Below are 27226 nucleotides of genomic sequence, written 5' to 3' on the forward strand. Positions count from 1 at the left end.
AACAAAGTCCCCACCTATGATCACTTCCGCGTCTTTGGTTGTTTAGCCTATCGTTGCATCTTCCTTGGTTACCCTCCTGCCCAAAAGGCATACAAACTATATGACCTAGCCACTCACCGCATCTTCACCAGTCGGGACGTAATTTTCCATGAAGATTCCTTCCCTTATACTCTTCCACCCACCCATACCGCTTCACCCACTCCTACCCTACCTCTTCCTTCTTCTCTGGACCTTCCTTATCCCCCACTCCCTGTCACTACGTCACACCCACCTACTGCACCTCATGCCACTTCATCCCCGACTCCCTCTCCTGACTACACATCCCATGTCCATCCTTCCGCCACTATAGCCACGGCCCCACCTGCTCCCTCCACCGCTTCCCCCTCTAGTTCCACCCACCTACCCCCGGACCCCACCACCTCCACGCTCACCTCTCCTTCTGACCTTCCCCCTACCCCTCGCCTCTCTTCCAGTACCCATAAAACCCCAACCTATTTAAAGGACTATGTTTGCTCGCAGGTGATTCTGCCACCACACCAATCTTCCACTTCGCAACCCAGTTCTATAAAAGGTACGCGATATCCCATTTGTAATTTTATTTCTTATCACCGTTATTCTCCCCAGCATCTTTCCTATATATATTCTGTCAGTCAGAATGTGGAGCCCTCCTCATTTGCCGAGGCTGCCAGTGATCCTCATTGGCGTCGTGCCATGACTGATGAGCTTCAAGCATTACATGCTAATGGTACTTGGACCATGACTACCTTGCCACCTGGCAAAGTTCCTATTAGTTGTAGGTGGGTTTACAAATTGAAGTATAATTCTAATGGTTCTATCGACCGCTACAAAGCTCGCTTAGTTGCCGAAGTTTACACTCAGGCTGAAGGTATTGATTATCATGACACTTTCTCTCCTACTGCTAAGATGATTACGGTGCGTTGTCTTCTCGCACTTGCTGCTAGCCAGTCTTGGTCTCTTCATTAGCTTGCTGTTAATAATGCTTTTTTGCACGGTGACTTACATGAGGAAATTTATATGTCTCCTCCTCCTGGTCTTCGGCGACAGAGGGAGAATCTTGTGTGTCGCCTCCATAAATCTCTATATGGTCTTAAGCAGGCTTCTCGCCAATGGTTTGCAAAATTCACTACTGCCATTCTTTCCGCTGGTTTTCAACAATCAAAGGCTGACTATTCATTGTTCACCAGAAAGTCCAGTACTTCTTTTACAGCATTACTTATTTATGTGGATGATATTCTGATTACAGGCAACGATGTCAGAGCTATAGATTCTCTCAAGACTTTTCTCCGTGATCGTTTTTCGGTTAAAAGACCTTGGTGAATTAAAATATTTCTTGGGTATTGAGGTCTCTCGATCTCAAGGTGGCATTTATATTTCACAACGGAAGTATGCATTGGAGATTCATAAGGATTATGGTTTTCTGGGGGCACGTCTCATTGCTTTCCCTATGGATGATACAAAATTATCTGATCAAGGAGAACTTCTCAAGGATCCTGAAAAATATCGGCGCTTAGTAGGAAGGTTGATTTATCTTACCATAACTCGGCTAGATATCACTTATTACGTGCATGTTTTGAGTCGGTTTATGCACGAGCCTCGTACCTCTCATATGGATGATGCGCTTCGTGTTGTTCGTTATTTGAAATCTACTCCAGGTCAAGGTTTATTATTTCGTTCTGACAACCAGACCAAGCTAGCTGCATTTTGTGACTCTGACTGGGCGGGTTGTCCTATCACTCGCCGTTCGACTACTGGGTATTGTGTTTTCTTGGGAAACTCTTTAATTTAGTGGCGAACAAAGCGATAGAAAACCATGTCGCTTTCATCAGCTAAGGCAGAATATAGGGCTATGGCAGGTGCTTCTTGTGAGTTAGTTTGGCTTTGGCATTTATTGAAGGATTTGAACGTTTCTTTAGAAGGTCGTTCCGCGTTATTTTGTGATAATCAAGCAGCATTGCACATAGCCGCTAATCCCGTCTTTCATGAGCGGACTCGTCACATAGAGATGGATTGTCACTTCATACGGGATAAGATTGCAGATGGCACTATAGCAACCAAATATATGGGTACGGCACACCAGTTAGCATATTTGTTCACTAAGCCTCTTGGGAAAGACAAGTTTACAACTTTGATGTGCAAGTTGGTGTTCTTGACATTCACTCTCCAACTTGAGGGGGAGTGTTAGATAGAATCCTAGTCAAAGTAATAGATATGATTGCAATCCTAATTGAGATTGTATTCCTAGTTTGTAGGGATTAAACCTTGTAGAGGAAGGAATGTACTTGTATATATTTCTTATTCACGTATCAATGACATATACTTTTACCCTATACATCTTTTTCTACAATATGGGACAGGAAAAGTGGTGGATATAGCCTATTTTAGAGCTCCGAGGAATTTTTGGAGCTTTATTAAAGAATCTCTCCCAATGGGGGGCTATATCTTTCGGGCTCCATATGTGGCTATATATATTTATTTATGTAGTAATTTAATTAAGCGATGAATTTTTTTTTTTTTTTTTTTGTGTTAGCTTTTCTTAAGTTGATTTTTGGACGTGCTATCTTAAATTTTTTTTATGAACCTTTCAACCTAAAAAGTTCAAATTGTGACAAAGTTAGATTTCATTACTTATGAATCGTTGGTTAGATTAGAATCTCTCATCTCAATCTCATCTATTGAAAGAAACAAATCTCCACTTCGCCCTCTAAAATAATTTGATTTTCACGTATAACACAACAATTTATCTAGCACCAATTGGTAAATTAGTATCATACAATTTTGAAAAAAAAAATATTTGAAAATTTCACCCATCAATGCCTATGAACGTTAAATCAATTTGAAATTTTCATTCTTATGGAATTTAAAACAATCATTAATTAGCGAAATTGCAAGAAAAATAAGTAAGAAAAAAAGAATTAAAAAAAATAATAAAAGGAGAGTATAAGTGTATTCGCAAGTAGATGAAGAGTGATAGAATTTTGCTTACATAGGTTGCTACTTTTTTTGTGGGACCCCTGTTTTTTGGGGCTAGATGTAGCCCGATTTTATGTTACTCAAGAAAGGAAGTTGCTAGCCTCAGTAATGGATCTAGCCTCATTTTCCGACTCATTGGGGATGAAATTTCTCTCTAAAACTAGAAATGTGGTAGCCTTATAGAGGATAAGGCTCCCATTGGAGATGCTCTTAGACAACTAGACTTCAAAAACTAATCCGTTAAAGATGAACCAACAATATATTTCAAGCTGACAACATTCTCTTCCTCACTTGAACTAAACCTACACATGAAGAGTCATACCAATAGGGGAACAAAGACAAGTATATGGGTGCAACACCCACCATACACTGGCAAGACTAACAAACAAGTTGAAAACAAGAATCCAACTCTTGATTACTTGCAAAGAAGACTTTGATAATATATTAAACAACCCCAAAATGTCAACATTTTAGAGTCAAGTTACTCTGATACCAAGGGTTAGGTCAGAGTCTTGTTCACAATTGGAACGGTTGGGTTGGGGGAACGAATCTGATACCATGTCAGAATTTTAGAGTTAGGTTTGCAACCTTGAAAATAAACTTGAATCGTCAAAAACTCTCTAAAGCCAAAGTGCGTGTGTTCTCGCCTCTTTAACCCTAATGCCTAAATATCTTATTTATACTAATACAAAATAAAACCCTAAAAGGTCTTAGAATAAAACTAGGAAACATAATAAAATAATAAAACAGAAAATAAAAGGTTTCCTATTTGAACTAAAATTCAGAATTCTCAGAAAATTAGTCTTTTGACTGACCAAATTAACTTCGATTTGGTCCTAAAAGGTCTCTTTTGAAAGCTGAAGACGTCCCCTACAAATCCTCAGAAGGAATCTCCCTCAAAACATGCCATCTTGACCTTTAAAATGCCCAAAACATCCAAAAATATCAATCTGGGAAAGCTGTGCGCTGGGCCTTTATTTCATTGCCACGGTCAAACGACTTGGTAGAAAAATCTGAAATTTTGACACAATTATCTTGAAAGACTCACGAACATCCTCCAATTAGAATCACTACAAAATTCATCCATTTGATCAATTTTTGCTCCAGAGGAATTCGAATGTCCTACATTGAAAATATATAACAAAGTATCAAAATTCTATCAAAATAACCAATAAATTATAACTAAGATTAGGGTAAAATATATAGTATAATATCGACTCATCACAACCCACTATTAATAACACCGATTTTATTCTAACTTTACAACCTACACACTGTTGGCGTGAGTCAACCATTTAGTTTAGGAATGTAATCGTATAATTGATTCCTTGTATAATTGGGTTTCTTATTTCCTGTTATGTGGGATGTTATACAACTATATATTTACCTCCTAGAGAAAAGAATAAACATACCATTCAAATCCTAAACATTTTTATCTTGGCATCAGAGCAGGTTCCGACCTGTCTCTTCCCATAAACCCTAGAAACACTCAAATCCATGAAATCACAAACCCTGGTGTTCGAAAAAATCTAGAACCCTGAAACCTAACCTTTGTAGCTTTGGAAACAATAAAGCTGCAATAAAAACCAACAAATACAAGTCCATGCAATGGTAGAAGACAAGAAAATTAGTGAGATTTTTCTCTTGCAAACCATGTCTATTCAAAGTGATTCTACCAACATCAGCGGCCTCCCATTCGGGTTTCGATTGAGCAACTCGAATTTCAAAGGTTGGTCGAAGATGATGGAGGTCCATGTCTCGAGCCTTGACAAACTAGAGAAGACAGTACCTGGAATGGCTGTTGTGGCAACATGCCAAAATTGGCCCAAACCCAAACCAGAGGATGACGCTGCTGGAACTGGAAGAGCTGCTGTTGCAGTGGGCCAAACTGGGCCCAGGACAAATGTCTCAATCCACGGTCCAGAAGGAAAATCAGCCACTGCACCAAGTAAGGATACAAGCCTAATGTCATCTTTAATCAAACAGATTTTAATGGATGATGGTTAAGATGACCCAAGTAAAATTGGCACTACATTCACAACATACACTAAACGAGATTCTAGCTAGATAATTGACTCTGGGACTATAGACCATATGACATATTATGAGTCCTTGTTTCACTACTTAACCGTGTCATCCAAGGAGAATGTTATCACAGCAAACGATGAAATTGCTCCAGTTACAAGAGTGAGTTCCATCACCCTTACTCCATCTCTATCTCTGTATAACACTCTTCTTGGTCCTTCATTGTCGAATCATTTACTCTTTGTTGGTCAAATTACTGAACAATTAGGTTGTGTTGTACTCATGTTTCCCACTTTTTGCATACTACAGGATATCCAAACATGAGTGATCATTGGGCATGATATTATGGGTTGGTTTAGTATTGTTGTGCTTTGAAAAAAGTTGCTTATGCTATGCTGTGAGAATAAGCAGCTGTGAAATAAAGTAGAAGAGTGTTTGGTAAACTTTTTTGTAAAAATGCTTTTTTTAAAAAAAAAAAAAAAAAAAAAAAAAAAAAACAGTATGATAGTGTTTGGTAAACTTTTATGTAAAACAGTTATGATTGTGTGAAATGACCAAAAAGGGTATAACATTACATGTGCTATTAATTTAATTTTCTTAACAAATAAAGGTGATTTACTAAATGTACTTTATTTTTAAAAGAAAAATATTTATAAACTTTATCTTAAATATTAATTAGTATAACAAACTACTTCAATTGAAATATTTTAGACTGAATAGCTATGATTCATTAGTACAATATTGTTAATGTATTTGAAAGTAATCTAATTAGATGCATTCATCAAACTTGCCGCTATTCTATTTCTTAATGCCTCTATCTCATGTGATCCTTCAACTTGATAATTTTGGTATTATTCATCATCATCATCACTACTATCGCTCTCTTCACAAAAGTCCCTGGGGTCATCAAAATGACGATCACATTCAGAATACCTCCCTAAACATTAAGAATAATCCAACATTTAATAAGAAATCATAATCCAACATCCAATAAACACAAATTACAAGCAACATTCAACACATAATCTTAATGTAAAGTACAAACTGCAGATAGTCCTAGTTCATAGTTTTAGCTCCTTATTGTTGTTTGTTGAACATATATTTCAACCAAGTCAGCTGGACTTCAGGATCTTTCGTAGTGGCAAACACCTCTCGCTTCTCTGCACTACAAAATAAACATGTATCAAACAACCATAACTCGCTAGGTGGCTCAAAATCAAGCAATTGTGCAATAGACGATATCACTTCCGCAATACTACAGCCTATATGCAACGGCCTCATCAATGAATTTGCAGAACTCCTAGTTTCATAAGCTTCAACAAGACGGTCAATTTGACCACAAAGTTTTGTAGCACCTCCAATTTTTTTCCCTTTCTTATCAACCTTCTTCTTTTGCAATTCTCCTTGGTTAGCCGCTCTTTTTTTCCCTTCGTAGTAGCTTGCCTTAGATCCTGCATGGTCTCACTTTCTTCCTCATCATCTAAATCAATTTGTCCTATAGATTCCTCTCGTCTTTGGTGGTAGTACTCCAGATGAAGGTGTCCAAGCATGTTCACCAGTAGCAATTGTGTTCGAGAACATCCTATCTAACTTGTCCTCCATCTCAGGACTAATGCCCTTTTTTTCTCAATCTTCCATATTCTTTGTTTATCTACAAGTAAAGAAATAATATGGTTAATACATATTGCATGATATCATAATACATATTAAAAGATAAATACACAAACCTGAATTTTATTATTCCACCACTCCTCAGAGGCATCAATTGTACCTTTGCTCGAATTCCACCCTAGGCCAATTTCTTGATGCATACATTACAAAATATAGATAAATTGTGGGCATTCCATGTAGTTGTAGGATTTGACAAAGATGCCTCCTTCTTTGCCATCAATACCAACTAGTGATTTGTATATATATATATATATATATATATATATATATATATATATATATATATATTAAAACAAGAACAGATAATATTGTAATATAACCAAGAAATAACCAATCAAAGCATTATGTACATGAAAGCAGGAATGAGCATACACGGTACACATGGAGGCACCACATGCTTGGCCATAACGCCACTAATCAAATAAACTTGTCATTGAAATCACATGGAGCATAATGTTCCAAATTCCAAATTATTGCAAGAAGTAACCAACATGGAATTTTAGATTCACCCAAATCATAAGTCTGCAATCTAAGCAAATTCCAAATTAAGGCTGTTAGATTGAAGAATCTGACATGGATGAATATAGGGTATCTTGAACAATACCCTTGAGAAGCCAAGTATCTTTTTTCAATTGTTCCCTCCCCTACATCTCTTATCATTTGCCCTGCTTTTGTCTACTCAGAATATAAAGGCCAAATCCAGTCTACTAGTCTCTTTTTGCCACATCATTATACTGTGCTTTATCCAATGTGGTGGTTGACATGTTGCCTTAAGATAAATGGCGATTGGTCAAATAAAATCTGGCCTCGAATGTATCTTCCCAAAACGAAAAATGTCCATGTGTGAAAGTAGTGCGAACATTTTACATCACATTGTCAAAATTTGAACCACACTTCGAAAGCTTAAACTTGATCATTTTTCATGTTCTTAACTTGGTTTCACCCACATTTTCCCGGCAAACAAACAGCACGAATTGAACCCATGTGAAAAAACAAATCCACATTGTAGGAAACAGGTAGTGTGTTTAAGATAAAAACAAAGTACATAAACAAAAATTAAAAATAAAAAAGGGCAGAAAAAGAGGAGGAGATTTGGGTTCTCACAGTTCACCAGAGCAAAGTAGAAAGACAGCAACGGATTGAGATTGAGACTGAGAGATAGCAGTTCGGATGTTTATGCTGTATATGAGCTAAATGGTAGGTGGAGAAGGAAGTGTCTTGGAAGTTGGAACGACGAAAGCAGCAGCTTTAAGTAACATAATCCTAAATATATAATCCAAACATATATTTAGAGCAACACCATCGTTGCCAATCAAACCCTAAGAACTGAAATTGCTTCATGGATCTCATGATAATAATTAGAACCTTAATTCAAACCCCAAAACTGAAATTTAGAGAATTAATTCAAACCCCAAAACTGAAAATTAGAACATTAATTCAAACACCAAAACTGAAATTGCTTCAAAGATGGAAGGGGGGGGAGAGAGAGAGAGAAAGAGAGAGAGAGTTATGCTTACCTAATCGATGAGATCAAGCCTGTGGTCGCCTTCACTCGTTCGTTGGTTGCCAAATAAACCCTGTTTCAGAAAACCCCAAAAAAATCGGTTCATCATCCATGTTAGCTGCTAGAACCAAACCCTGAATTAAAATTAAACTACAAAAATAGAAGCAAATTGAGAGAGCAGCCAAACCCTAACCTAACTAAATTAAATTAATTAATTACAGCAAATATATTCAAGCAAATCGAGTACCTGGTTGCTCGGTCTGTGGCGTCGAGGCTGCCGGAGAGAGAGGAAATGGAGGAGGAGGAAGAGATGCAGCGCCAGGCAACAGAGGGAAGAAGGAGTGCGGAGATAGTGTTTTGCGAGAGAGCTTGCGAGAGAGAAGAGTCTGAAAGTGTGAGGAATCAGGAGAAATGAGAAAGGAGAAAGGAGGGCAATATTGGCAAATTGAAAAATTCATTAACAAAGTTACTGTACCTCGTTGTTTTTCACAATAAGCCACTTTTTGAAGTTGCTTTTTGCAGTTTTCATTTTTTAGCTTTTATTTTTTCATCTGAAACTTTGAAATAAAGCTGGTTTTGAATGTTTACCAAACACCAAAAATTCTCTTAGCTTTTTTTCATACTAGCTTTTTTTTAAATCATCTCAACCCCAAACCATACCTAAGAGGAGAGGGTTATATTATGTAGATGATGTGGTACCAGGCCAAGTCAACCAAGTGAGCAGTGGTCACAATAACAAGGTTAAGCGAATCTGGTTATGGTATCGGCGACTAGGGCATGCATCTTTTGGTATTTAAGAAAATTACTTCTGTATTTATTTAATGGCGTTTCAAACTCTGATTTTCAGTGTCATGATTGCATTCTTGCAAAAGGTCATCGTACTTCTTATCATTTAAGTTTCAATAAAAGATTAGTGGCTTTTGAGTTAATTCACTCCAATGTATGGGGTCCCTCACCAATAGCGATGTGCCACAGTATTCGATGGTTTGTTACCTTTGTAGATGATTGCACCAAAATGACTTGGCTCTATACTATGAAACAAAAGAGCGAAGTTAGGCAAATTTTCTGTCAGTTTTATCGGATGATTGGAAATCAATTTTCTCTTCCTATCAAAGTCCTTAGATCCGATAATGGTGGAGAATATCTTAATTCTGAACTATCACAATTTTCGCAAAGCGCGGCATACTTCACGAGACTACTTGTCCTCAAACTCCTCAACAAAATGGTGTGGCAAAACATAAGAACAAACATATCTAGGAAACTACACAGGCTCTTCTAATTGGGGCTCATGCTCCTCATGCCTCTTGGGCGGATGCAGTTACATATTCTATTTATCTTCTTAATCGAATGTCCTCTCTTGTTCACAACTTCCGAACTCCCATGGAAGTCTTGACGGATTATGTCACTCTACCATCTTCTCTTCACTTATCACCTCACATATTTGGATGTGTGGCTTATGTGCATCTTCACAAGAATCAACGAAGTAAATTGGATCTGTGTGCTGTTCGTTGTGTATTTCTGGGATTTAATAGCCAACAAAAGGTATATCAATGTTACCATCCACTTACTAAGCATTTCTATGTCACCATGGACGTCATGTTTTCCGAAACTAAGATGTTTTTCATCTCTGATCAAACCCACTCTACTCTTCAGGGGGAGTTGAATAGTAAAGACGAAGACGACAGTTGGTTTGATGTTATACATGAACGAGACAGTTGGCATAGTCCCAGCAGTACAAACGAGACCAAGACTGAAGACTTAGGTGTTATGAGCAACCCACCTAACTGCGTCTTACCAGAGGGTCGCGACACATCAATCCAAAGCCCAACAATAGGCCATGACATACCAGTTCAGAGCCCGGTAGTGGCCCACGACACAACAAGCCAAAGCTCAATGGATCTTAACCATGAAACCCCTGACCGAGAGACAGCTCATGCAGTAGAAAGTAATGGGTCAGTGAGTGATACCGAGACTATGCAAACAGAAAATAACCCTCATTCTCTTCCACTAGTACACATTCATGTCCCCGCGGGTACCCAAGAGGTAAGTTCTCATACTCCAAATATTGTTCAAAATTCTTATATTTTACATCCTAGGCAAAACCGTGAGAAACCACCTGACAGGTTTTCTCCGGAAGGAAAAGTGAGATATGCAATTGCACAGTATTTGTCCACTCATCGACTGTCTCCCAAGTACCAAGCCATGGTGAATCATATGGTTGGGATTAAAATTCCAACAAAAGTGGAAGAGGCTTTGCAAGATCCCTATTGGGTAGAAGCCATGGGAGTAGAAATGGAAGCCTTACAAAGAAATGGAACGTCGAATGTAGTGTCACTACCACAAGGGAAGAGACCGGTGGGATGTAAATGGGTGTTCACCATAAAGCACAAGGTGGATGGATCCATTGACAGATACAAGGCAAAATTGGTAGCTAAAAGGTACACACAGACATTTGGAGTTTACTACCAAGAAACGTTTTCCCCGGTCGCAAAAATGAATACTATTCGATCCTTTTATCTTTAGCAGCTAACCTAGACTGGTTTTTGAAATAGTTCGATGTGAAGAATTCCTTCTTACATAGAGACCTGGAAGAAGAAGTATACATGGATCTTCCACCAGGATATGAAACACCGAATGAAGCAGGAAAAGTATGTAGACTCCGAAAGGCTCTCTACGGACTCAAACAATCACCCAGGGCATGGTTTGGGAGGTTCATTGAAGCAATGAAAAAGTACGGCTATAGATAGGGAAATGCGGACCACACCATGTTCATCAAATGCATATAAGGTAAAGTTACTTTGTTGATTATCTATGTGGATGGTATGGTAGTTACTGGTGATGACACAGAAGAGATAAAAAGGTTGCAAGGGTATCTTTCATTAGAATTTGAGATGAAGGATCTAGGAGACTTGAAATACTTATTGGGCATTGAAGTTTCTCGTTCTCGTGATGGTATTTACTTGTCTCAGCAGAATTATGTTTTTGATCTTCTCTATGAAACTGGAATGTTGGCTTGTAAACCAGTTGAAACTCCCATTGTGCAAAATCATCACTTGGTGATATACCCGGATCAAGTTCCTACTAATAAATAAAGATATCAAAGATTGGTAGGATGGTTGATTTACCTAGCACTCACACGTCCAGATATTGCGTATGCAGTTAGTATTGTAAGTTAGTTTATGCATGCTCCTAGTGAGGATCACATGGCAGCAGTGATGCGTATACTGAGTTATCTGAAAAGTGCACCGGGTAGAGGACTGATCTTCAGGAAGCATGGACCTATGGAGGTAAAAAGGTATATTGACGCTGATTGGGCGAGAAACATTACTGATCGTCGCTCTACATTAGGCTACTTCACATTCGTAGTAGGAAATATAGTAACTTGGAAAAACAAGAAGCAAAATGTAGTGGCTAGATCCACGGCAGAGGCATAGTAAAAAGGGATGGCACATGGAATTTGTGAGTTGTTATGGCTTAGGATTCTTCTCACTAAGATTGGGTTCAGGCCTCAAGGAGCTATGTTATTATACTGTGACAATCAAGTTGCGAGAGAAATAGCTAATAATCCCGTTCAACATGATCATACAAAGCATGTGGAGGTAGATAGACACTTCATCAAAGAGAAGTTAGATGTAAAATTGATTGATATTCCATACGTGAGGTTTGAAGAACAATTAGCAAATGTGTTAACTCATGCGGTTCTAGCAAGGGTGTTTTAAGACTCACTTGACAAGTTGAGCTTAACAGATATCTACGCACCAACTTGAGGGGAAGTGTTGGCATGAGTCAACCATTTAGTTTAGGAATGTAATCTTATAATTGATTCCTTATATAATTGGGATTCTTATTTCCTGTTATGTGAAATATTATACAACTATATATTTACCTCCTAAAGAGAAAAATAAACATACCATTCAAATCCTAAACACTTATATCTCACATGCTGACATGTATTAAGTTTTATCATTAAAGGCCTTAATATTATTAGTAGTGGTAACATTCATTTATAAATAATAATATATTTTATCAAATTTCCGATGATTGTATTCTTGAACACTAAACTCTTAAAACTTAACCTATCAGAGAAAGGGCCAACTGTGTGTACTAAGCTTACAATCACAATGTCCACATTCTAGAAAATTAGGTGCACGCTCTTAATTTGCTCTCAACATAAACAGAATTGACAGCACTTGCAAGAATAGAGAGAGAGTCTTCACTTGCAATTGCAAATGCCAAAGTTTGGAGCCAAGTAGGAAGCCCTCTCTGTCCTAATCTCATCCCTAATTCCTAGTTCCTAAACAAGTACTTGGATCCTTTCTTGTTAACACTTGGATCCCTATAGGCTACAGGTTACAGGCTACTATTTTAGATCCAATGATGTTAAGCACCACCACAGGCCAAAAAAGGAAGATTATTAACCATAGTCATTAGTGATGACATGGTTACTTAGTAATGAAGAATATAGTTAGTTGAAATGTGTTGGTAGGTTGTCATAAGGATAAGATTGGTTAGTATAGTTAGAAGGGTATTATTGTAATTAGGTTATATGGCTATATAAGGGATTGTATAGCTATCATTTTCTTAAGTTCTTTTGTATACATTTTCTCCATTTTAATCAATACAATCTTTCTGGTTTTTCTCTCTATCATCTTCATCTTCCTTTGTACCAATTCTTCATCTTTTACAATGTAGTTAATATGGTATCAGAGCCACCAAGGCTCATGCCATGGATCTTGGTGGTCGATTCTTCTTCTATCTTTCTTCATTACTTTCTTTCATTTTCGTGTATTTGATCGTTTATGCTTCCGTATTCATAGTTTTTTACTTTTGGTCTCTGGATTTTCCTCTCTTCTTCCTTCACCTTCATATTACCTACCTTCAGCACACCGTTCTTCATCTCTGCCTTGATACTGTCAGGCTTGAACAAAGAATCATCGAGCTGCCAGAAAATACACATGTTCTTTTCTTCTGGGTTTTCTTAAATCTGTTGTGAAAAGATCCAAGCATTTCCATGGAGAACAGGAATCAAGAACCTCAATTTTTCGTCTGGGTTTCCCGAAGCAGCTTCTAGAAGCCAAGAAGGTCGCCGAACTGAGCGAAGCCGTGGATGGTGGTGGGCCTGCCGGATGTCAACCCTTGATCTGGGTGCCGCTACATCCGTCCTTCCTTCTCCCTCAAGGCGCGCGCGATCGATGAAATCACTCTCTTGAGTAAAAAATCGACCTCTGTCGCAGCTTCCATGGCAGATTATGGCCGCGCCGATGAAGCTGAAGATTCTAATCCCTCTGAAACCATTTACTGCAAATTTCGCAGACGAATCGGTTCGTCGCCAGACGGGTCTTCAGCGACAGAGCAATCACCTCCGCATCTGGATCTGGCATTCCTGATTTCTTGTTGCTTCCCATTTCTTGGTCTTGATTTCGACGTCAATAAATGGATTTCTTATGATCATTGTTAGCTGCAGTCAAGGTGTTTGACAAATTGCCCAGCTCAGAATTTTCACGAGAAGGATCTGCAGATTTTGGTTGTTGTATTTCTTTGTTTCTTCAATTCTGCACATAAGGTGTTTGTGTTTCTGATGATCTGGTGAAGACTTCCGCTGGTTTGGGTGTTTGGTAATCTGAAACGGCGTTGTGTGGGTGTTTGGAGAGTTGGTGGTGCGATTTTGGTAAATCAGGTGAATTTGTTTATTGGTTTTGTTTGATGCTTATTTCTTGAAGATGTGGTCTTTGATGTACTTTCGAGATTTAATTGAAGTGAAGTTGTGGTCTTGATGTGTTGATCTCTGCAAAGTATTAGTTTTTTGTATATTTCCTGCGAGTATCATTCTCTAAGGCTTGTCGATTTAAAGAAGAAAGTGTCATTCTTTCTATGAATCTTGGAGTTTCATTCTCCTAAGTTGCAGTATGATTTGGAGTTTCATTCTCCTAAGTTGCAGTATGATTTGTGTTCATGGAGTGTCAGTCTCCTTATTTGGTATTTTTAGTAGAAGTGTGCGATTTGTGTTGTGCTTTGAAGTGTCATTCTCCTTGGCTGATTTGGTTTCTTGGAGTGTCATTCTCCTTGGTAGATTTAGTTTCTTGGAGTGTCATTCTCCGTGGTAGTTTAATTTCTTAGGAGTGTCATTCTCTTTGGTAGATTTAGTTTCTTGGCAGTGTCAACTATGGATTCTTAGTTCACAGTCAAAAATTTGTTGGGTATGTTCAGACCAAGACCACGAAGCATAGCTCTTTCTCCCGCAACCATCATGTACTTTGGAACATCTGTGCCATCACAGAACCACCACCAATAAATGAGAAATAGCCAACATGGCAGAATTGATGAACGATAACAGCCCCTGCAGTGTGAGCATCATCTTCCACCACAACATGGCCTGCCAACAATGTATTATATGATGTTGTTTCCGATCTTGCAATCGTGGGCAATATGACAAGATCCCATGATAAGATTGTTATTCCCAACAGTTGTTATATCACTCGACTTCGAAGATCGGTGGATCGAAGTATAGTTTCTTGCATTATACAAGAGCCATTGCAGGAGTGATTGACAAAGAAAAAGAAGTTGGGTGTGGAGAGAAGAAGAGTTTTCTTGTGGCGCAATTTTCAAGGGGAAAGGCAGTAATTGGCACCCGTTGGTATTCATTTGTTTGGGGTTTTTTGCAGTGTTCTTGAAGCATTGCAAACATCTTGGTCTTGCAGTTCCAGATCAGTTTCAGCATTCTAGCTCATTCAACCTTCACTTGGCTGCACCAAGTTCAGTTTGAGGGGGGAGTATTAACCATAGTCATTAGTGATGACATGGTTACTTAGTAATGAAGAATATAGTTAGTTGAAATGTGTTGGTAGGTTGTCATAAGGATAAGATTGGTTAGTATAGTTAGAAGGGTATTATTGTAATTAGGTTATATGGCTATATAAGGGATTGTATAGCTATCATTTCCTTAAGTTCTTTTGTATACATTTTCTCCATTTTAATCAATACAATCTTTCTGGTTTTTCTCTCTATCATCTTCATCTTCCTTTGTACCAATTCTTCATCTTTTACAATGTAGTTAATAAAGATAAGACACCAATGAGGTTGTGGTCCTCTATATTGGAAAATTATAGAGAGGAATGATCCCTGAGCCTAAAGTGGGGACCACATATGGGACCCATCATTTATGCATCTGACCTGAGAGAGCATTGTCACTCTTATGTTATTCTTTTGTTGGATTGATCTTGTGTGAAGCAATTTGTATCCTTAATTTTGCTTAAGCATGAGTTAGGATCCATATTTCATACTCTTGAAGAATGTAAAATACCACGTCGGAAATATGATAAAATATAATATAATATAATATAATGCCGAATTGTGAAGGTGAGTAAGTTGAAAACAGTGTCACCATCGATGTTGCTTAGTAGCCTCTTATGCAATAATTCAAATGAGGTGAAAGGAAGAGGGGACGCTCAAACTTTCGTCTTAGCATAGGATTAACGCTTTTAACCACCAGAGCTACAAACATAACCATGTAGTAGTACCAAATTATTCATAAATTATAATTTTGTTCCATTGCACTTCATACTTTGGCCATCATATTCATAAACATCAGTGATCACTAAACTTTAGTTTACTTCTAATTATAATAATTACAATTTTCTGGCCTGTTTCTTTTTCGGTTTCACAAGCTGTGAATCTCTAGAAACATTCTTAGGGGCCTGCAGTGTCTTCTTGCAGCTCATGATTCGCAAGCTCTGCCTTAATATGTCAATCTCTCTTTCCTTCTTAAAATGGTCATGCTCCATTGAAGCTATTTTGGATTTTAGAGAGGCAATCATTTCTTCCTTGGCTTTGAGCTCTCTCTTTAGCTCTTCCACACAGTCTTCTTCCTCTGCCTTCCAATACAGCCCATTTCCTGCAGTAAATACCAAATGTCCATTGTAAATGACATATAGGCCCTTTATCCAAAAGGATTTTCATTTTTTGGTAAAAATGGAGGCTAGTTGTAGGGCCTATTCCACGTCAAATTTCAACGATTGAAATCATTTATTTTGTACGTCTTGATTCATAGATCATCCTTACAAAAATTCATTTCAATCCGAAATAATTTGCCTATTTAATTATCACAATGAAATTTCTATGTTTCTTAGTAAACAAAGTATTCGTCAATTTTTTTGAACTCAATTAAATGTCTCAAATATTTCCGATTTGGCTAATATTATAGTTTGGATCATTAAAGTACAACATTTTTCATAAATATATTTATCTATCTATGAATTAAAAACACATTAATGAAGAATTTTTAAGATTATAATAAGTTCAGAGTTTGAATCTTTCAAATGTAACTGAAAACATATATTTGTAAAGAGGATTAGATTTAGTTATGTATACCTAAGAATCAAGCAATGTTGTAGCTAATTATAATGATGAAAATTTCAGTTTTTTTATGATTCTTTTTTCTTGTGATGAGAAGAAAAATAATCAATGTCTTCCGACGAAGGAAAAGCCAAAGACCCACCGACTGCTAAACTATGATGTTGGTTATCATTATCAATAATATAACTACGAAAATCGCCATCATAATTTCTTAGATACAACTGTTTTGTTCCAAAAAATTGAAGACTGAATGTCGCTGAAACAAATTGTAATATAGCAATTTTTCTGTAAGTGTTAATTATACAGTTTCCAGAGAGAGAGAGAGAGAGAGATAGAGAGAGAGAGTTACCAGAATGTGTCCTCTGAATGAGATCATCAAGCTCCACCTTAATAGCCAGATAAAGCTGCTTCCACTTCTCCACAGTCTCATCCCTCCTTGCTCTCTCCTCCTTCATTTGCTCAGCCAAGAAACCACTCTCCAAGAACACTTCCCACTCTTTACCATTATTCTCCCCACCACCAACTCCACGACCATCACCACCACTGCCGCCGCCACCACTACTCTTATTATTATTCCCACCTCCGACCACCATAACCCCACCACCACAGTCCTCCATTCCCCTAATCCTCTCCTCCTTCTCCTCCACCACCTTCCTCAGCATCTTCACTTCCTCCCTCATCTTCTTCTTCTCTTGCTTCCACTCAGCCTCCTTGAATGCAAACACCATCATGTCCCTCTCATATGCTGCACTCTCCTTCTTCCTCTCACACACCATCTCACTCATCTCCTCTTGAATACTCCCCACCTTTTCTCTCAACCCACCAGCATTTTTCTCACTTAAATTACCCTTCTTCTTGCTGAGAAACCCGCCCATCTACCAGTGATTTTCACACTCCCGCTTTCTTTTTCAGAGAGGATCCTTTCTGACATCGATTTTATCCAAGGGAGGGGGTTGTTTCAGAGGCTTCTCCTCTTGCTCTTCCACTTAATGAGAGCTGTGGTCTATTTTTATAAAGGGAGTTGCTAGTTAGGTGCGCACTCACTCTCACACAATGTTAATAATGTTTGATGGAAGAAGCATCAACGAGCCAATGAGTGAGGCTCGTGAAGAAGACTAGTGTCTTGTATGCTAACATTATTTGATGATTTTTACACAGATATGGGACACACATGATCTGTATGCAAATATAATTGGATTATTCCCAAAGTCACATGCAATTTTCTTATTTAGGAGCGTGGGTTCTTTATTTCAAAATCTATTATTGTTTGGTCAATATTTTGCCAGCTACTTTTAACTCAGCATTAGCCTCAGATAGCATCTATATACTGTTTGCATTAGTACCATTTCGTTCAAAAACTTTAAGCAATTATTGTGTGCATTGAAATACAGCCACCTGATATAGCATTTCGCTTCTGTTTTAACACGTGTTTTAAGTGCTCTTTCTCTACAAAAAATCACATAAAATTAATATTAGTATATCACAATTTTATCTCCACAATTTATTAAATAAAATAAATATAATAAGATAAAATACTTGTCTTTTGTAGGTGGAGAACACTCTTCGTCGATTCTTGATTAGAACAACTATGTAGGTTGAGGTGTGTAATCAATGTCCTTAAGAGTAGATTTTGCCTCTCTAAAACAATGTCTTGATGTAGCAGGTTATTACACCTTACACTACTACAAAAGGGCCTTATTGTGTCGGTGGTTGGTGTCGCTTTTATAAAACATAGTGGCGCTTAAGACATTACGACACCTACTTTACATGGTGTCGGAATTACTGTCGCTTATAACCAACATAGATTTTAATATTTTTTAATAGTGGTATCTCATTTAAAAAAACTATGTCGCTTTTAACCGACATAATATCAGCGTCGGTTAAAAGAAGACTGGTGTCGCTTTTTTCCGACAATAATGATAGTTTTTAAATATTTTCAAAGCTAGTGTCGGTTGTAGCCGACATAAGTTTTAATTTTTATTAAATATTTTGAAACCCGGTGTCACTTGTAATCGACATAAAGTTAGCGTCGGTTAAAAGAAAACTGGTGTCGCTTATACCCGACACTAGAGAAAGTTTTTCAATATTTTCAAAGCCTATGTCACTTGTAACCGACATAGATTTTAAATTTTTTAAAATATTTTGAAACCCGGTGTGGTTGTAGGTGACAGATTGGTGGCCTTTATATAACCTCTAGAATAGGCTTGGCAAACAGGTTGTGTCTGTCGTGTTCGTGTCGTTTTCATTTAACACCTATTATCTTAACGGGTCGTATCTTGTCACACCCGTTATGACCCGTTAAAAAAATATTTTTTTTCTTAAATTTGCACATACCACACATTGCCACATAAATATTACTTCAAAACATTAAAACACATTTGTTGTTTAAGTACTACATCTACACTCGAAAATAAGAGTCTAATAAACAAACATCCATACACTACTAGTCTATTACAAAATATTAAATGTGCAAGGATATGCAAAATGAAAGAGTTTTTGTTTTCAAAGTTGTGAAGCCTTTCTCAAAAGTTTAAACCTTACCAATGGAACTCAAAGCTTGCATGTTATTCCTCCTACAAAATCTCAATTTTCATCGATCATCATGACATAAGATTTTGTGGTATCCACTTATGTAAATATTTTAAATTGACAATCAAATTAGTTCATTGTATTCATATAGGATCAAGGAGTATAGTTGTAAAAATTCATCAAAATCAGAATTAAAATAACCGTTAAATTATGATTTTTCATTTATAACCGTCGAAAAGTTTTGTCAAATTACTTGATCTCTGAATGTTTGTTTTTTGCAATTTTTGGTGTATGCGATCTTGAAGTATATGGAAACATGTTTGATGGTTTGATCGTTGAAACTAGTTTCGTAGAATGCGTATCCCATCAAAACAATAGATTCACTAACACTTAAGAGTTTATTCATATTTTCATTAAGTATAACATAAGATTTTGTGGTATCCACTAGTGTAAATATTTTAAATTTAAGATCAAGTTCATTCATTGTATTCATATAGGGTCAAGGAGTGTAGCTGTAAAAAATCATCAAAATCAGAGTTAAAATAACCGTTAGATTATGATTTTTCGTTGATAGTTGTCGAAAAGTTTTGTGCGGTTACTTGATCTCTGAATGTTTGTTTTTTGCAATTTTTGGCGTATGCGATCTCGAAGCATATACAAACAAGTTTGATGGTTGGATCGTTGAAACTAGTTTCGTAGAATGCGTATCCCATCAAAACAATAGATTCACTAACACTTAAGAGTTTATTCATACTTTTATTAACTATGACATAAGATTTTGTGGTATCTACTTGTACAAATATTTTAAATTGACAATCAAATTAGTTCATTGTATTCATATAGGATCAAGGAGTGTAGCTGTAAAAAATCATCAAAATCATCAAAATCATCAAAATCAGAGTTAAAATAACCGTTAAATCGTGATTTTTCATTTATAATAGTCGAAAAGTTTTGTGCCGTTACTTGATCTCTGAATGTTTGTTTTTTGTAATTTTTGGCGTATGCGATCTCGAGGCATATACAAAAAAATTTGACGGTTGGATCGTTGAAATTAGTTTCGTAGGATGCATATCCCATCAAAACGATATATTCATTAACACTTAGAGTTTATTTATACTTTCATTAAGTATAACATAAGAATCCACTAGTGTAAATATTTTAAATTGAAGATCTAATTTATTCATTGTAGTCATATAGGATCAAATAGTGTAGCTATAAAAAATAATCAAAATCGGAGTTAAAATAACCGTTAAATCGTTATTTTTCGTTTTATAACCGTCAAAACGTTTTGTCCCATTACTTGATCTCTGAATGTTTTTTTTTTTTGCAATTTTTGGTGTATGCAATCTCAAAGTATATACAAACATATTTGATGGTTTGATCGTTGAAACTAGTTTCGTAGAATGCGTATCCCATCAAAACAATAGATTCACTAACACTTAAGAGTTTATTCATATTTTCATTAAGTATAACTGTGAACACGGAAAATTCCTGAAACGAAAGAGACAAGAACAACGTGCACAAACAAAATATTTGTATTTTTGATGATTTTGGGTTACAATCTCTCTCTATTTTGATCCTCTGATTCGATCTCCGTAAAGTGTGTATTTGTGGATGTGTGATTGATCCAAAGGGCCGTTGGGCTTGATCTAAGGATGAACGTTCTTCAAGGGCTGTGGACTTGATCTTGAAGGTGGATTTGAGCGGATCTTCAAAGGGGCTTTTGGGCTTGATCTTTGAAGAACAATGATGAACGGATCTCCAAGGGCTTTTGGGCTTGATCTTGAAGAACAGTGATGAACGGATCTTCAAAGGCTTTTGGGCTTGATCTTGAAGAACGGTTGGATGTGTGGATTTGTCGACGTTGTTGATCCAAAGGGTCGTTGGGGCTTGATCTTGGATGAACGGATGATGAACGATGGTGCTTTCTTCAAGGGCCGTCGGGGCTTGATCTTGAATTGGTGGATGGTTGATCCAAGGGCCGTCGGGGCTTGATCTTGGAAGAACGAAGAACACTTTCTTCAAGGGCCGTCGGGGCTTGATCTTGAATTGGTGGATGATTGTTGATCCAAAGGGCCGTTGGGGCTTGATCTTAGGATGAACGATGAACGAAGAACGCTTTCTTGATTCTTCGGGAACCTGGATGCTTGAGAGCTTCGGAGTTTCAGAGCTTCAGAGCTTCAAGAGTTTTGCCTAATGATTTTGGTTTTCTCAAATGAATGAAATGGGCTTGTATTTATAGAATTTTCCAAAGCCTAATTTTGAATATAATATCCCAGATGAAATAAGTCGTTTCTGCCAAGTGTTGACACGTGTCCTATTTGATGACTTTTCCAACTCATTTCAATTTTCGTTGAGTCACACGTTACGTGTAAAATTTATGTAATACATGAGCGTTGACACTTTGATTTATCGGTCAACATTTATTTACCGAAATTTCGATGTCTACAAATGCCCCCACTTCAAGGCGCGTCGTATACATGTGCTTGTCACGTGTAAGAGATGCGTTTTGAAGTCCTTTACTGTAGATGTCGATCCAAGGGCCGTCGAGGCTTGATCTTGAATTGGGCTGGAGATTTCTTCAAGGGCCGTTGAGGCTTGTTCTTGGACTTCGTTTGAGATTTCTTCAAGAGCCGTTTGAGGCTTGTTCTTGAACTTTTGTTTGAAATTTCTTCAAGGGCCATTTGAGGCTTGTTCTTGAACTTTTGTTTGAAATTTCTTCAAGGGCCGTCGAAGCTTGATCTTGAAGGTTGAAATTGGACCACAAGGAGCTTCATGTGGTAGATGATCTTTGGTTTTGGTAGTGGGTGAATCGGCACATATTTTGTTGTGCTTGTTGACTTTCCACAGCTTTGATCTTGAACTGGGTTGGAGGATTTTATGGATTCCTCCAATTGTTGATTTTCCACAGCTTATTCTTGAACTAGGTTTTGATTCAAGGGTGGTAGACACTTGATCTTGAATCGGACTTGTGATTTCCTCAAGGGCCGTCGAGGCTTGATCTTGAATTTGGCCGGAAACTTCTTCAAAGGCCGTTGAGGCTTGATTCTTGAAGGTTGACTCGAACACATGGCAAGCAGGCACGAGGTGAAGGTGACAACCTGTTTCTTTGTTCAATCTTTCTGACTCACACCTGAGCAGTTTGGTCAACGGTATGATCTTCAAGATTGATGGGCTTTTCTTCCAGTTGGTGACTTGATCTTTAAGGATTCGATTCAAGGGTGGTGAATCGGCACGTGCAGCCCACAACGCCTAGTAAGTCGACCCAAGAATTTGAGGGTCAAAACGAGTTCTTCATCTCAGACTCTTTCTGCCGAGTTGGGTGTGCATGCTGCATTCTTCTCTGCTTGTTTCTTCAGGCAGATATGGCAGCTTCTCGAGTTCCTCAGTTCGGACTCCTTCTGCTGAGTTGACTGTGCAGACCACATTCTTCTCTGCTTGTTCCTTCTGCACTTTGTCTCCACATGCTGCAAGGTATCATTTTCACTTGCCTTATCTGTTCTCCAGGCAGATGTGGCAGCTTCTTTGGAAGTACAGCAGCAGTGCGAAACGAGTACTCGAGAGCAGTGCTAGGTAGGCAATCAGGGAAGGGTTCCAAGCAGTCGATTCCTTACCCGAGTTTGAGTGGAAGTTCCGGCATATTGTTTTCTTTATCCTTGTCTTTGTAGGTAAGAACAAGGACAAAGGAAATGACAGGGAGAACGCATGATATGAGATGCTCTTGCTTTCTACCCTGGTGATATGAGATACTTTTGCTTTGGAGTCATTGGCTTGCAGAGGTACCCCAAGGAATAAGGAACACTGAATGACTCGAGAGGTTTCGTTGGGAAAGCATTTTTGGAGATGAAGAAATGTTATGTATGTCTGCCTTACTATGTAGGGTGAAGGTGGACAGTTTATAGGAAGTTCTTTAATACCTGTAGAGGTACTATTCTTTCACTCGTGTCGGCAACTAACGCGTGATTGAACAGTAAAATTTCACGTGCTTTCTCCTTCACCGAAAATCTTCGACAAATTGCCCGTGATTTGCGCAAAGTTGAGTGTGCATATGACAGGTGATGACTCGACTGAAAAAGACTGGCGCCTCTTCGATATCTGGGATTGGCGCTTCAACAAATTACTCGTGATTTCCGCAAAGCTGAGTTTGCGTGTGACGGGTGCCGACACGTCTGGAAAAGCAAGATGCTTCTCCGATTTCTGAGCTTGCCTCTTCGATTTTTGAATGGCCTCTTCGAATTCTGAGCTCGCCTCTTCGATCTCTGAAATCCCGTCGAGTGCTGATTTTTATAGAGGCATGCAGTTCGTTTCAAAACACACTTGAATTTTCGCTTGTGAAAACTCCCCTCTTGTACTTCTAAGATCTTGATTTGTCCGATCCCTTCTTCCTTCAACACTTTGAAAATGTCTGGACCCTCCGACCGTCGTTTTGATTTGAACCTTGGTGAAGAGGTAGTCCCGTCTTCTCCAGATAACATATGGCGCCCATCCTTCATATCCCCTACTGGTCCTCTTACTGTTGGGGATTCGGTGATGAAGAATGATCTGACCGCTGCGGTGGTGGCCCGGAACCTTGTCACTCCTAAAGATAACAGACTACTTTCCAGGCGGTCTGATGAGTTGGCTGTTAAGGAGTCCCTGGCTCTAAGTGTGCAGTGTGCGGGTTCTGTGTCCAACATGGCCCAACGCCTATTTGCTCGAACCCGTCAAGTTGAATCGTTGGCGGCTGAAGTGATGAGTCTCAAACAGGAGATCAGAGGGCTCAAGCATGAGAATAAACAGTTGCACAAGCTTGCACACAACTATGCCACAAACATGAAGAGGAAAATTCACCAGATGCAGGAATCTGATGGTCAGATCTTACTTGATCATCGGAGGTTTGTGGGTTTGTTACAGCAGCATTTACCTTCGTCTTCTGGGGCTGTACCGACTGCTGAGGCTTCAAACAGCCAACCTCCAACGCCTTCTCTTCCTGGAGCTCTGCCGAGTTGTGAGGCGCCACCTGATCGTCCTTGAATATCCCCTCTTGTAAATTTGATTTGATTTGATTTTTTTTTTTTTTTATGTATAATTTCCAGAAAAATAAATAAAATGGACCTTCTATTTCTCTCTATGCATTTGTTTTTTTTTTTTTTTTTAATTATTATTATTATTTTTATGTTTATTTATTTATTTATATATAAATATATATATATATATTTTTTTTTTTTTTAAAAAATTTTTTTTTTTTTTTTTTTTTTTTTATTTTTATTTTTTTCTTGCTTTCTTTCTTTCTGCACATGGTGCCCATGCACCACCAGAAACTTTTGATCTGCCATGGGGCTGTACCCCATCTTTGATCCACCATTCCTCTTTGTTCACGTGGTGCCAGATGCACCACCACCCTTTTTAATTGTATTTCTTTCTGTATAAATTAGGATGCTTGGCGGAGGGATTTGTAGGGAAGGACGAAGACGGACGGAGAGCTGGAGTTTGAGGAAGAGCTTCTCGGCCGGCTAGTCGTTTGACAGCGGTCTTTGAAGTTGTTGGCAGCTGCGAGGCAAGAGACGGAGGAGGTCTTTGGGTGTGTATTGACAAACTTTGTTTTTGTCAATCTCATTCAAAGGCAGCGGCCAAGGCGGAGGTGCAGAGGAAGACGCTCCACCACTACTGTCACTGAGCACAACCACTAAGCACAGACATTGCACACCCGTTGCACTGCCACTGAGCACAGCCACAGAGCACAGCCGCTGTACACCCGTTACACTGCCACCGAGCACAGCCGCTGCAGACCCGTTGCATAGCCTGCCTGCCGTCGCGGAGGAAGAAGGAGCTTGTTTGCAATGTTCCGCCGTGACTCGAGCGATGAAGACGAGGGGGTAGCATGGAGGAAGTTGGATGGGCAGCATAGACTTATCACGGAACAAGCTCGAATGTGACGCGGCTGTTGGGTGGTCTTGATGTTACCGTGGGTGAGCTAAAAACGAAGAAGATGGAGCACGGCAAGCTTGCGAGAAGATTCCAGGAGGTGAAGCTGCTCATGGCGATGCTGTTCAACATCCGATCGAGAAACTGAAATTTTATAACTTTTCCGCATTATTCCCTATTAGCAAAAGCTGTTGACCAGATTTCCCCCGTTTTGTTTGTCCCTTTGGCTTTCAGCTTCTTCTCAGCTTCTGATCTTCACACAGAGAGAGAGAGAGCTTCTGAGTCTTCGGCTTCTGGAGTCCTCCAACTCTCAAGAGAAGAATAAGAGATTTGATGGCGAACAGTAATCTTCCGAGAAGAATTATCAAGGAGACGCAGAGGCTTCTCAGCGAACCAGCTCCTGGAATCAGTGCTTCTCCTGAAGAATATCCAATGGCACCTCCGAAGGTCCGTTTCCTGACAAAAATATATCATCCTAACATTGACAAGCTTGGGAGGATATGCCTCGATATTCTGAAAGACAAATGGAGTCCAGCCCTTCAAATCCAGACAGTATTGCTGAACATTCAAGCACTTCTGAGTACTCCAAATCCTGATGATCTGCTTTCTGAGAACATTTGCAAAGCACTGGAAGACAAATGAATGAGAAGCTGTTGAGACAGCAAAGGAGTGGAAACGACGGAGAAGCAGAAAACGACACTGAGCCCGGAGATCTTGGCTAACTGAACCTTTGACTTCAAGCTCTGCAATGGGGCCACCTTCATCACAGCTATGGCGACGTAGCTGAGCACCGAACAAACCGTCATGTGGCAGAGCGTCCGAAAGATCGAAAACCGGAAGCCGCAGTTCGTGAGCAGGTACTTGTTTAGAAGCAGGATACCGATGTTGGAGCCGTACCAGGTGGCGACCATCCCGACCTTCGTCCATTGGATCGCCGCCGACATCGATTTTTTGCAGTTGGTGATATAAGCCAGGTGGTGCTTCTGGTGGTGGATCTGCGAGATCTCGCCGCTGATTGCAGGCGCCATAGTCATAGGGAGGTCGTTGGATGAGGGTGGCTCGTTGAGGACGAGAGATTCCATGTCGTCTAGGAATGCGTGTAGGTCGACCTCCTGGTCGCCGTGGTTTTCCAGCCTTATCATTTTTTCCTCTTTCTTTAGCCGGGAAATAAAAAATTAATATTTAAATAAATGATAAATGGAAGGAGGGTTTAGGCGGAGGAAGATGCCGCGGTGGCTCAGCGTTGGGCTTTGGCTTCTAATTCGCGCTTCTCTTGCTCCCAAAGCTTCTGGATTTGCTTCTGCTTTATCTCGGAGTGCTTGAAGAATCGCTTGCTGCTGGTGTTCCGAACTTCCTGGCGCCGATTGTGCCACGCAGGACGACGACGGTTAAGAACAAGCACAGAAAAGTCACCGTTCTGTGCCGCAGCGCCCTCTGGATCTGACGGGCCCGGCGAGGCCCTAAGAACCGGTCCAGCATTCTGACTCGCCCAAGTTGAACTGGAAGGGAAGCAAGTCGAACCTGGCACTGGCAGAAGCATCATCTTTAGACTTCCTTTGAATTTGATTGACTCAATTTACTAGTGAGAGAGCTGAGTTGGGCGAGATCAGAGAACCTTGACGAATTCGGCGCGTTGAGGGTCATCAACACGATCCCATCGACGAAGAAGAAGCAGAATGGGCCTCCTGCGTGGCCTATGGCATCAGCCGATCTCTGGGCTTCTGGGCCAGTAAATTGGAGAGGGGCCTGGGCTTTGACTTGCAGAGAGATTGGGCTCTGGGAGCCGCTTGTAGTATTTTGGCTAAAGGGGTTGCTTCTTGTGGCCACTTATATATATATTTTGTAAATACATAAAACATTTATCTCTTTTTTTTTTTTTGTACAAAGAAATTGTAATAGCATCAAAACTTTTAATAAAATCTTTATTCCTTATTTTGGTGTGACTGAACTCAAATTTTGAATATTCAAGCTGCCTACGTACCCCTCCAAAGAAGAGATCAAGTCGTAACGTAGTTCAAATACATAGATATATATATATATATATTTTTTTTTTGGTATTTTCTTTTTGTGCCTTTTGCAGCTTTAACTCATGCAGGCAAGGAGTGTTGGTGTCGTTTGCAGTTTCAACTCGTGCAGACAAGGAGCATTTGGTGCCGTGTTGCAGTTTCAGCTCGTGCAGGCAAGGAGCGTTGGTGTTGCCTTTTAGGCTCGTGCAGACCAGGAGGGTTGTGCCATGCAGTTTGGGCTCGT

General features: G+C 39.1%; 2 protein-coding genes and 1 long non-coding RNA gene across 4 annotated transcripts; 1 reads left to right on the forward strand and 2 right to left on the reverse strand.

The window, feature by feature from the left end:
* Positions 1-5960: 5960 nt before the first annotated feature.
* LOC126609394 (uncharacterized) lies at positions 5961-8621 on the reverse strand. Of its 2 annotated transcripts, none has more exons than XR_007618136.1 (5): positions 8439-8621; positions 8205-8264; positions 7792-7950; positions 6744-6817; positions 5961-6667 (listed from the first exon to the last, which is right to left on the reverse strand). It is a non-coding gene; the product is annotated as an uncharacterized LOC126609394 (long non-coding RNA). The 2 variants fall into 2 exon arrangements; XR_007618135.1 differs by having other exon boundaries at positions 6744-6913.
* A 7078-nt stretch (positions 8622-15699) lies between these two features.
* LOC126606968 (uncharacterized) lies at positions 15700-17656 on the reverse strand. The gene is made up of 2 exons (XM_050274386.1): positions 16893-17656; positions 15700-16082 (listed from the first exon to the last, which is right to left on the reverse strand). The coding sequence occupies exons 1-2, from the start codon at positions 17416-17418 to the stop codon at positions 15817-15819; spliced, it is 792 nt and encodes a 263-aa protein (XP_050130343.1). The 5' UTR covers positions 17419-17656; the 3' UTR covers positions 15700-15816.
* A 7513-nt stretch (positions 17657-25169) lies between these two features.
* Positions 25170-25644, forward strand: LOC126606969 (ubiquitin-conjugating enzyme E2 36-like). The gene has a single exon (XM_050274387.1). It carries the CDS (start codon positions 25310-25312, stop codon positions 25616-25618), a length of 309 nt encoding a protein of 102 aa, XP_050130344.1. The 5' UTR covers positions 25170-25309; the 3' UTR covers positions 25619-25644.
* Positions 25645-27226: the final 1582 nt, after the last annotated feature.

This window comes from Malus sylvestris, chromosome 16, assembly GCF_916048215.2.
Source record: "Malus sylvestris chromosome 16, drMalSylv7.2, whole genome shotgun sequence".
In the NCBI taxonomy this organism is placed as follows: Eukaryota; Viridiplantae; Streptophyta; class Magnoliopsida; order Rosales; family Rosaceae; genus Malus; species Malus sylvestris.

Bases quoted from the DNA above. Each gene is read 5' to 3' on its own strand.
- LOC126606968 (XM_050274386.1), bottom strand. From the start codon at position 17,418: ATGGGCGGGTTTCTCAGCAAGAAGAAGGGTAATTTAAGTGAGAAAAAT. The intron at 16,083-16,892 runs GTAACTCTCTCT...TATTTACTGCAG, and splicing joins CATTCAGAGGACACATTCTG to GAAATGGGCTGTATTGGAAG.
- LOC126606969 (XM_050274387.1), top strand. From the start codon at position 25,310: ATGGCGAACAGTAATCTTCCGAGAAGAATTATCAAGGAGACGCAGAGG.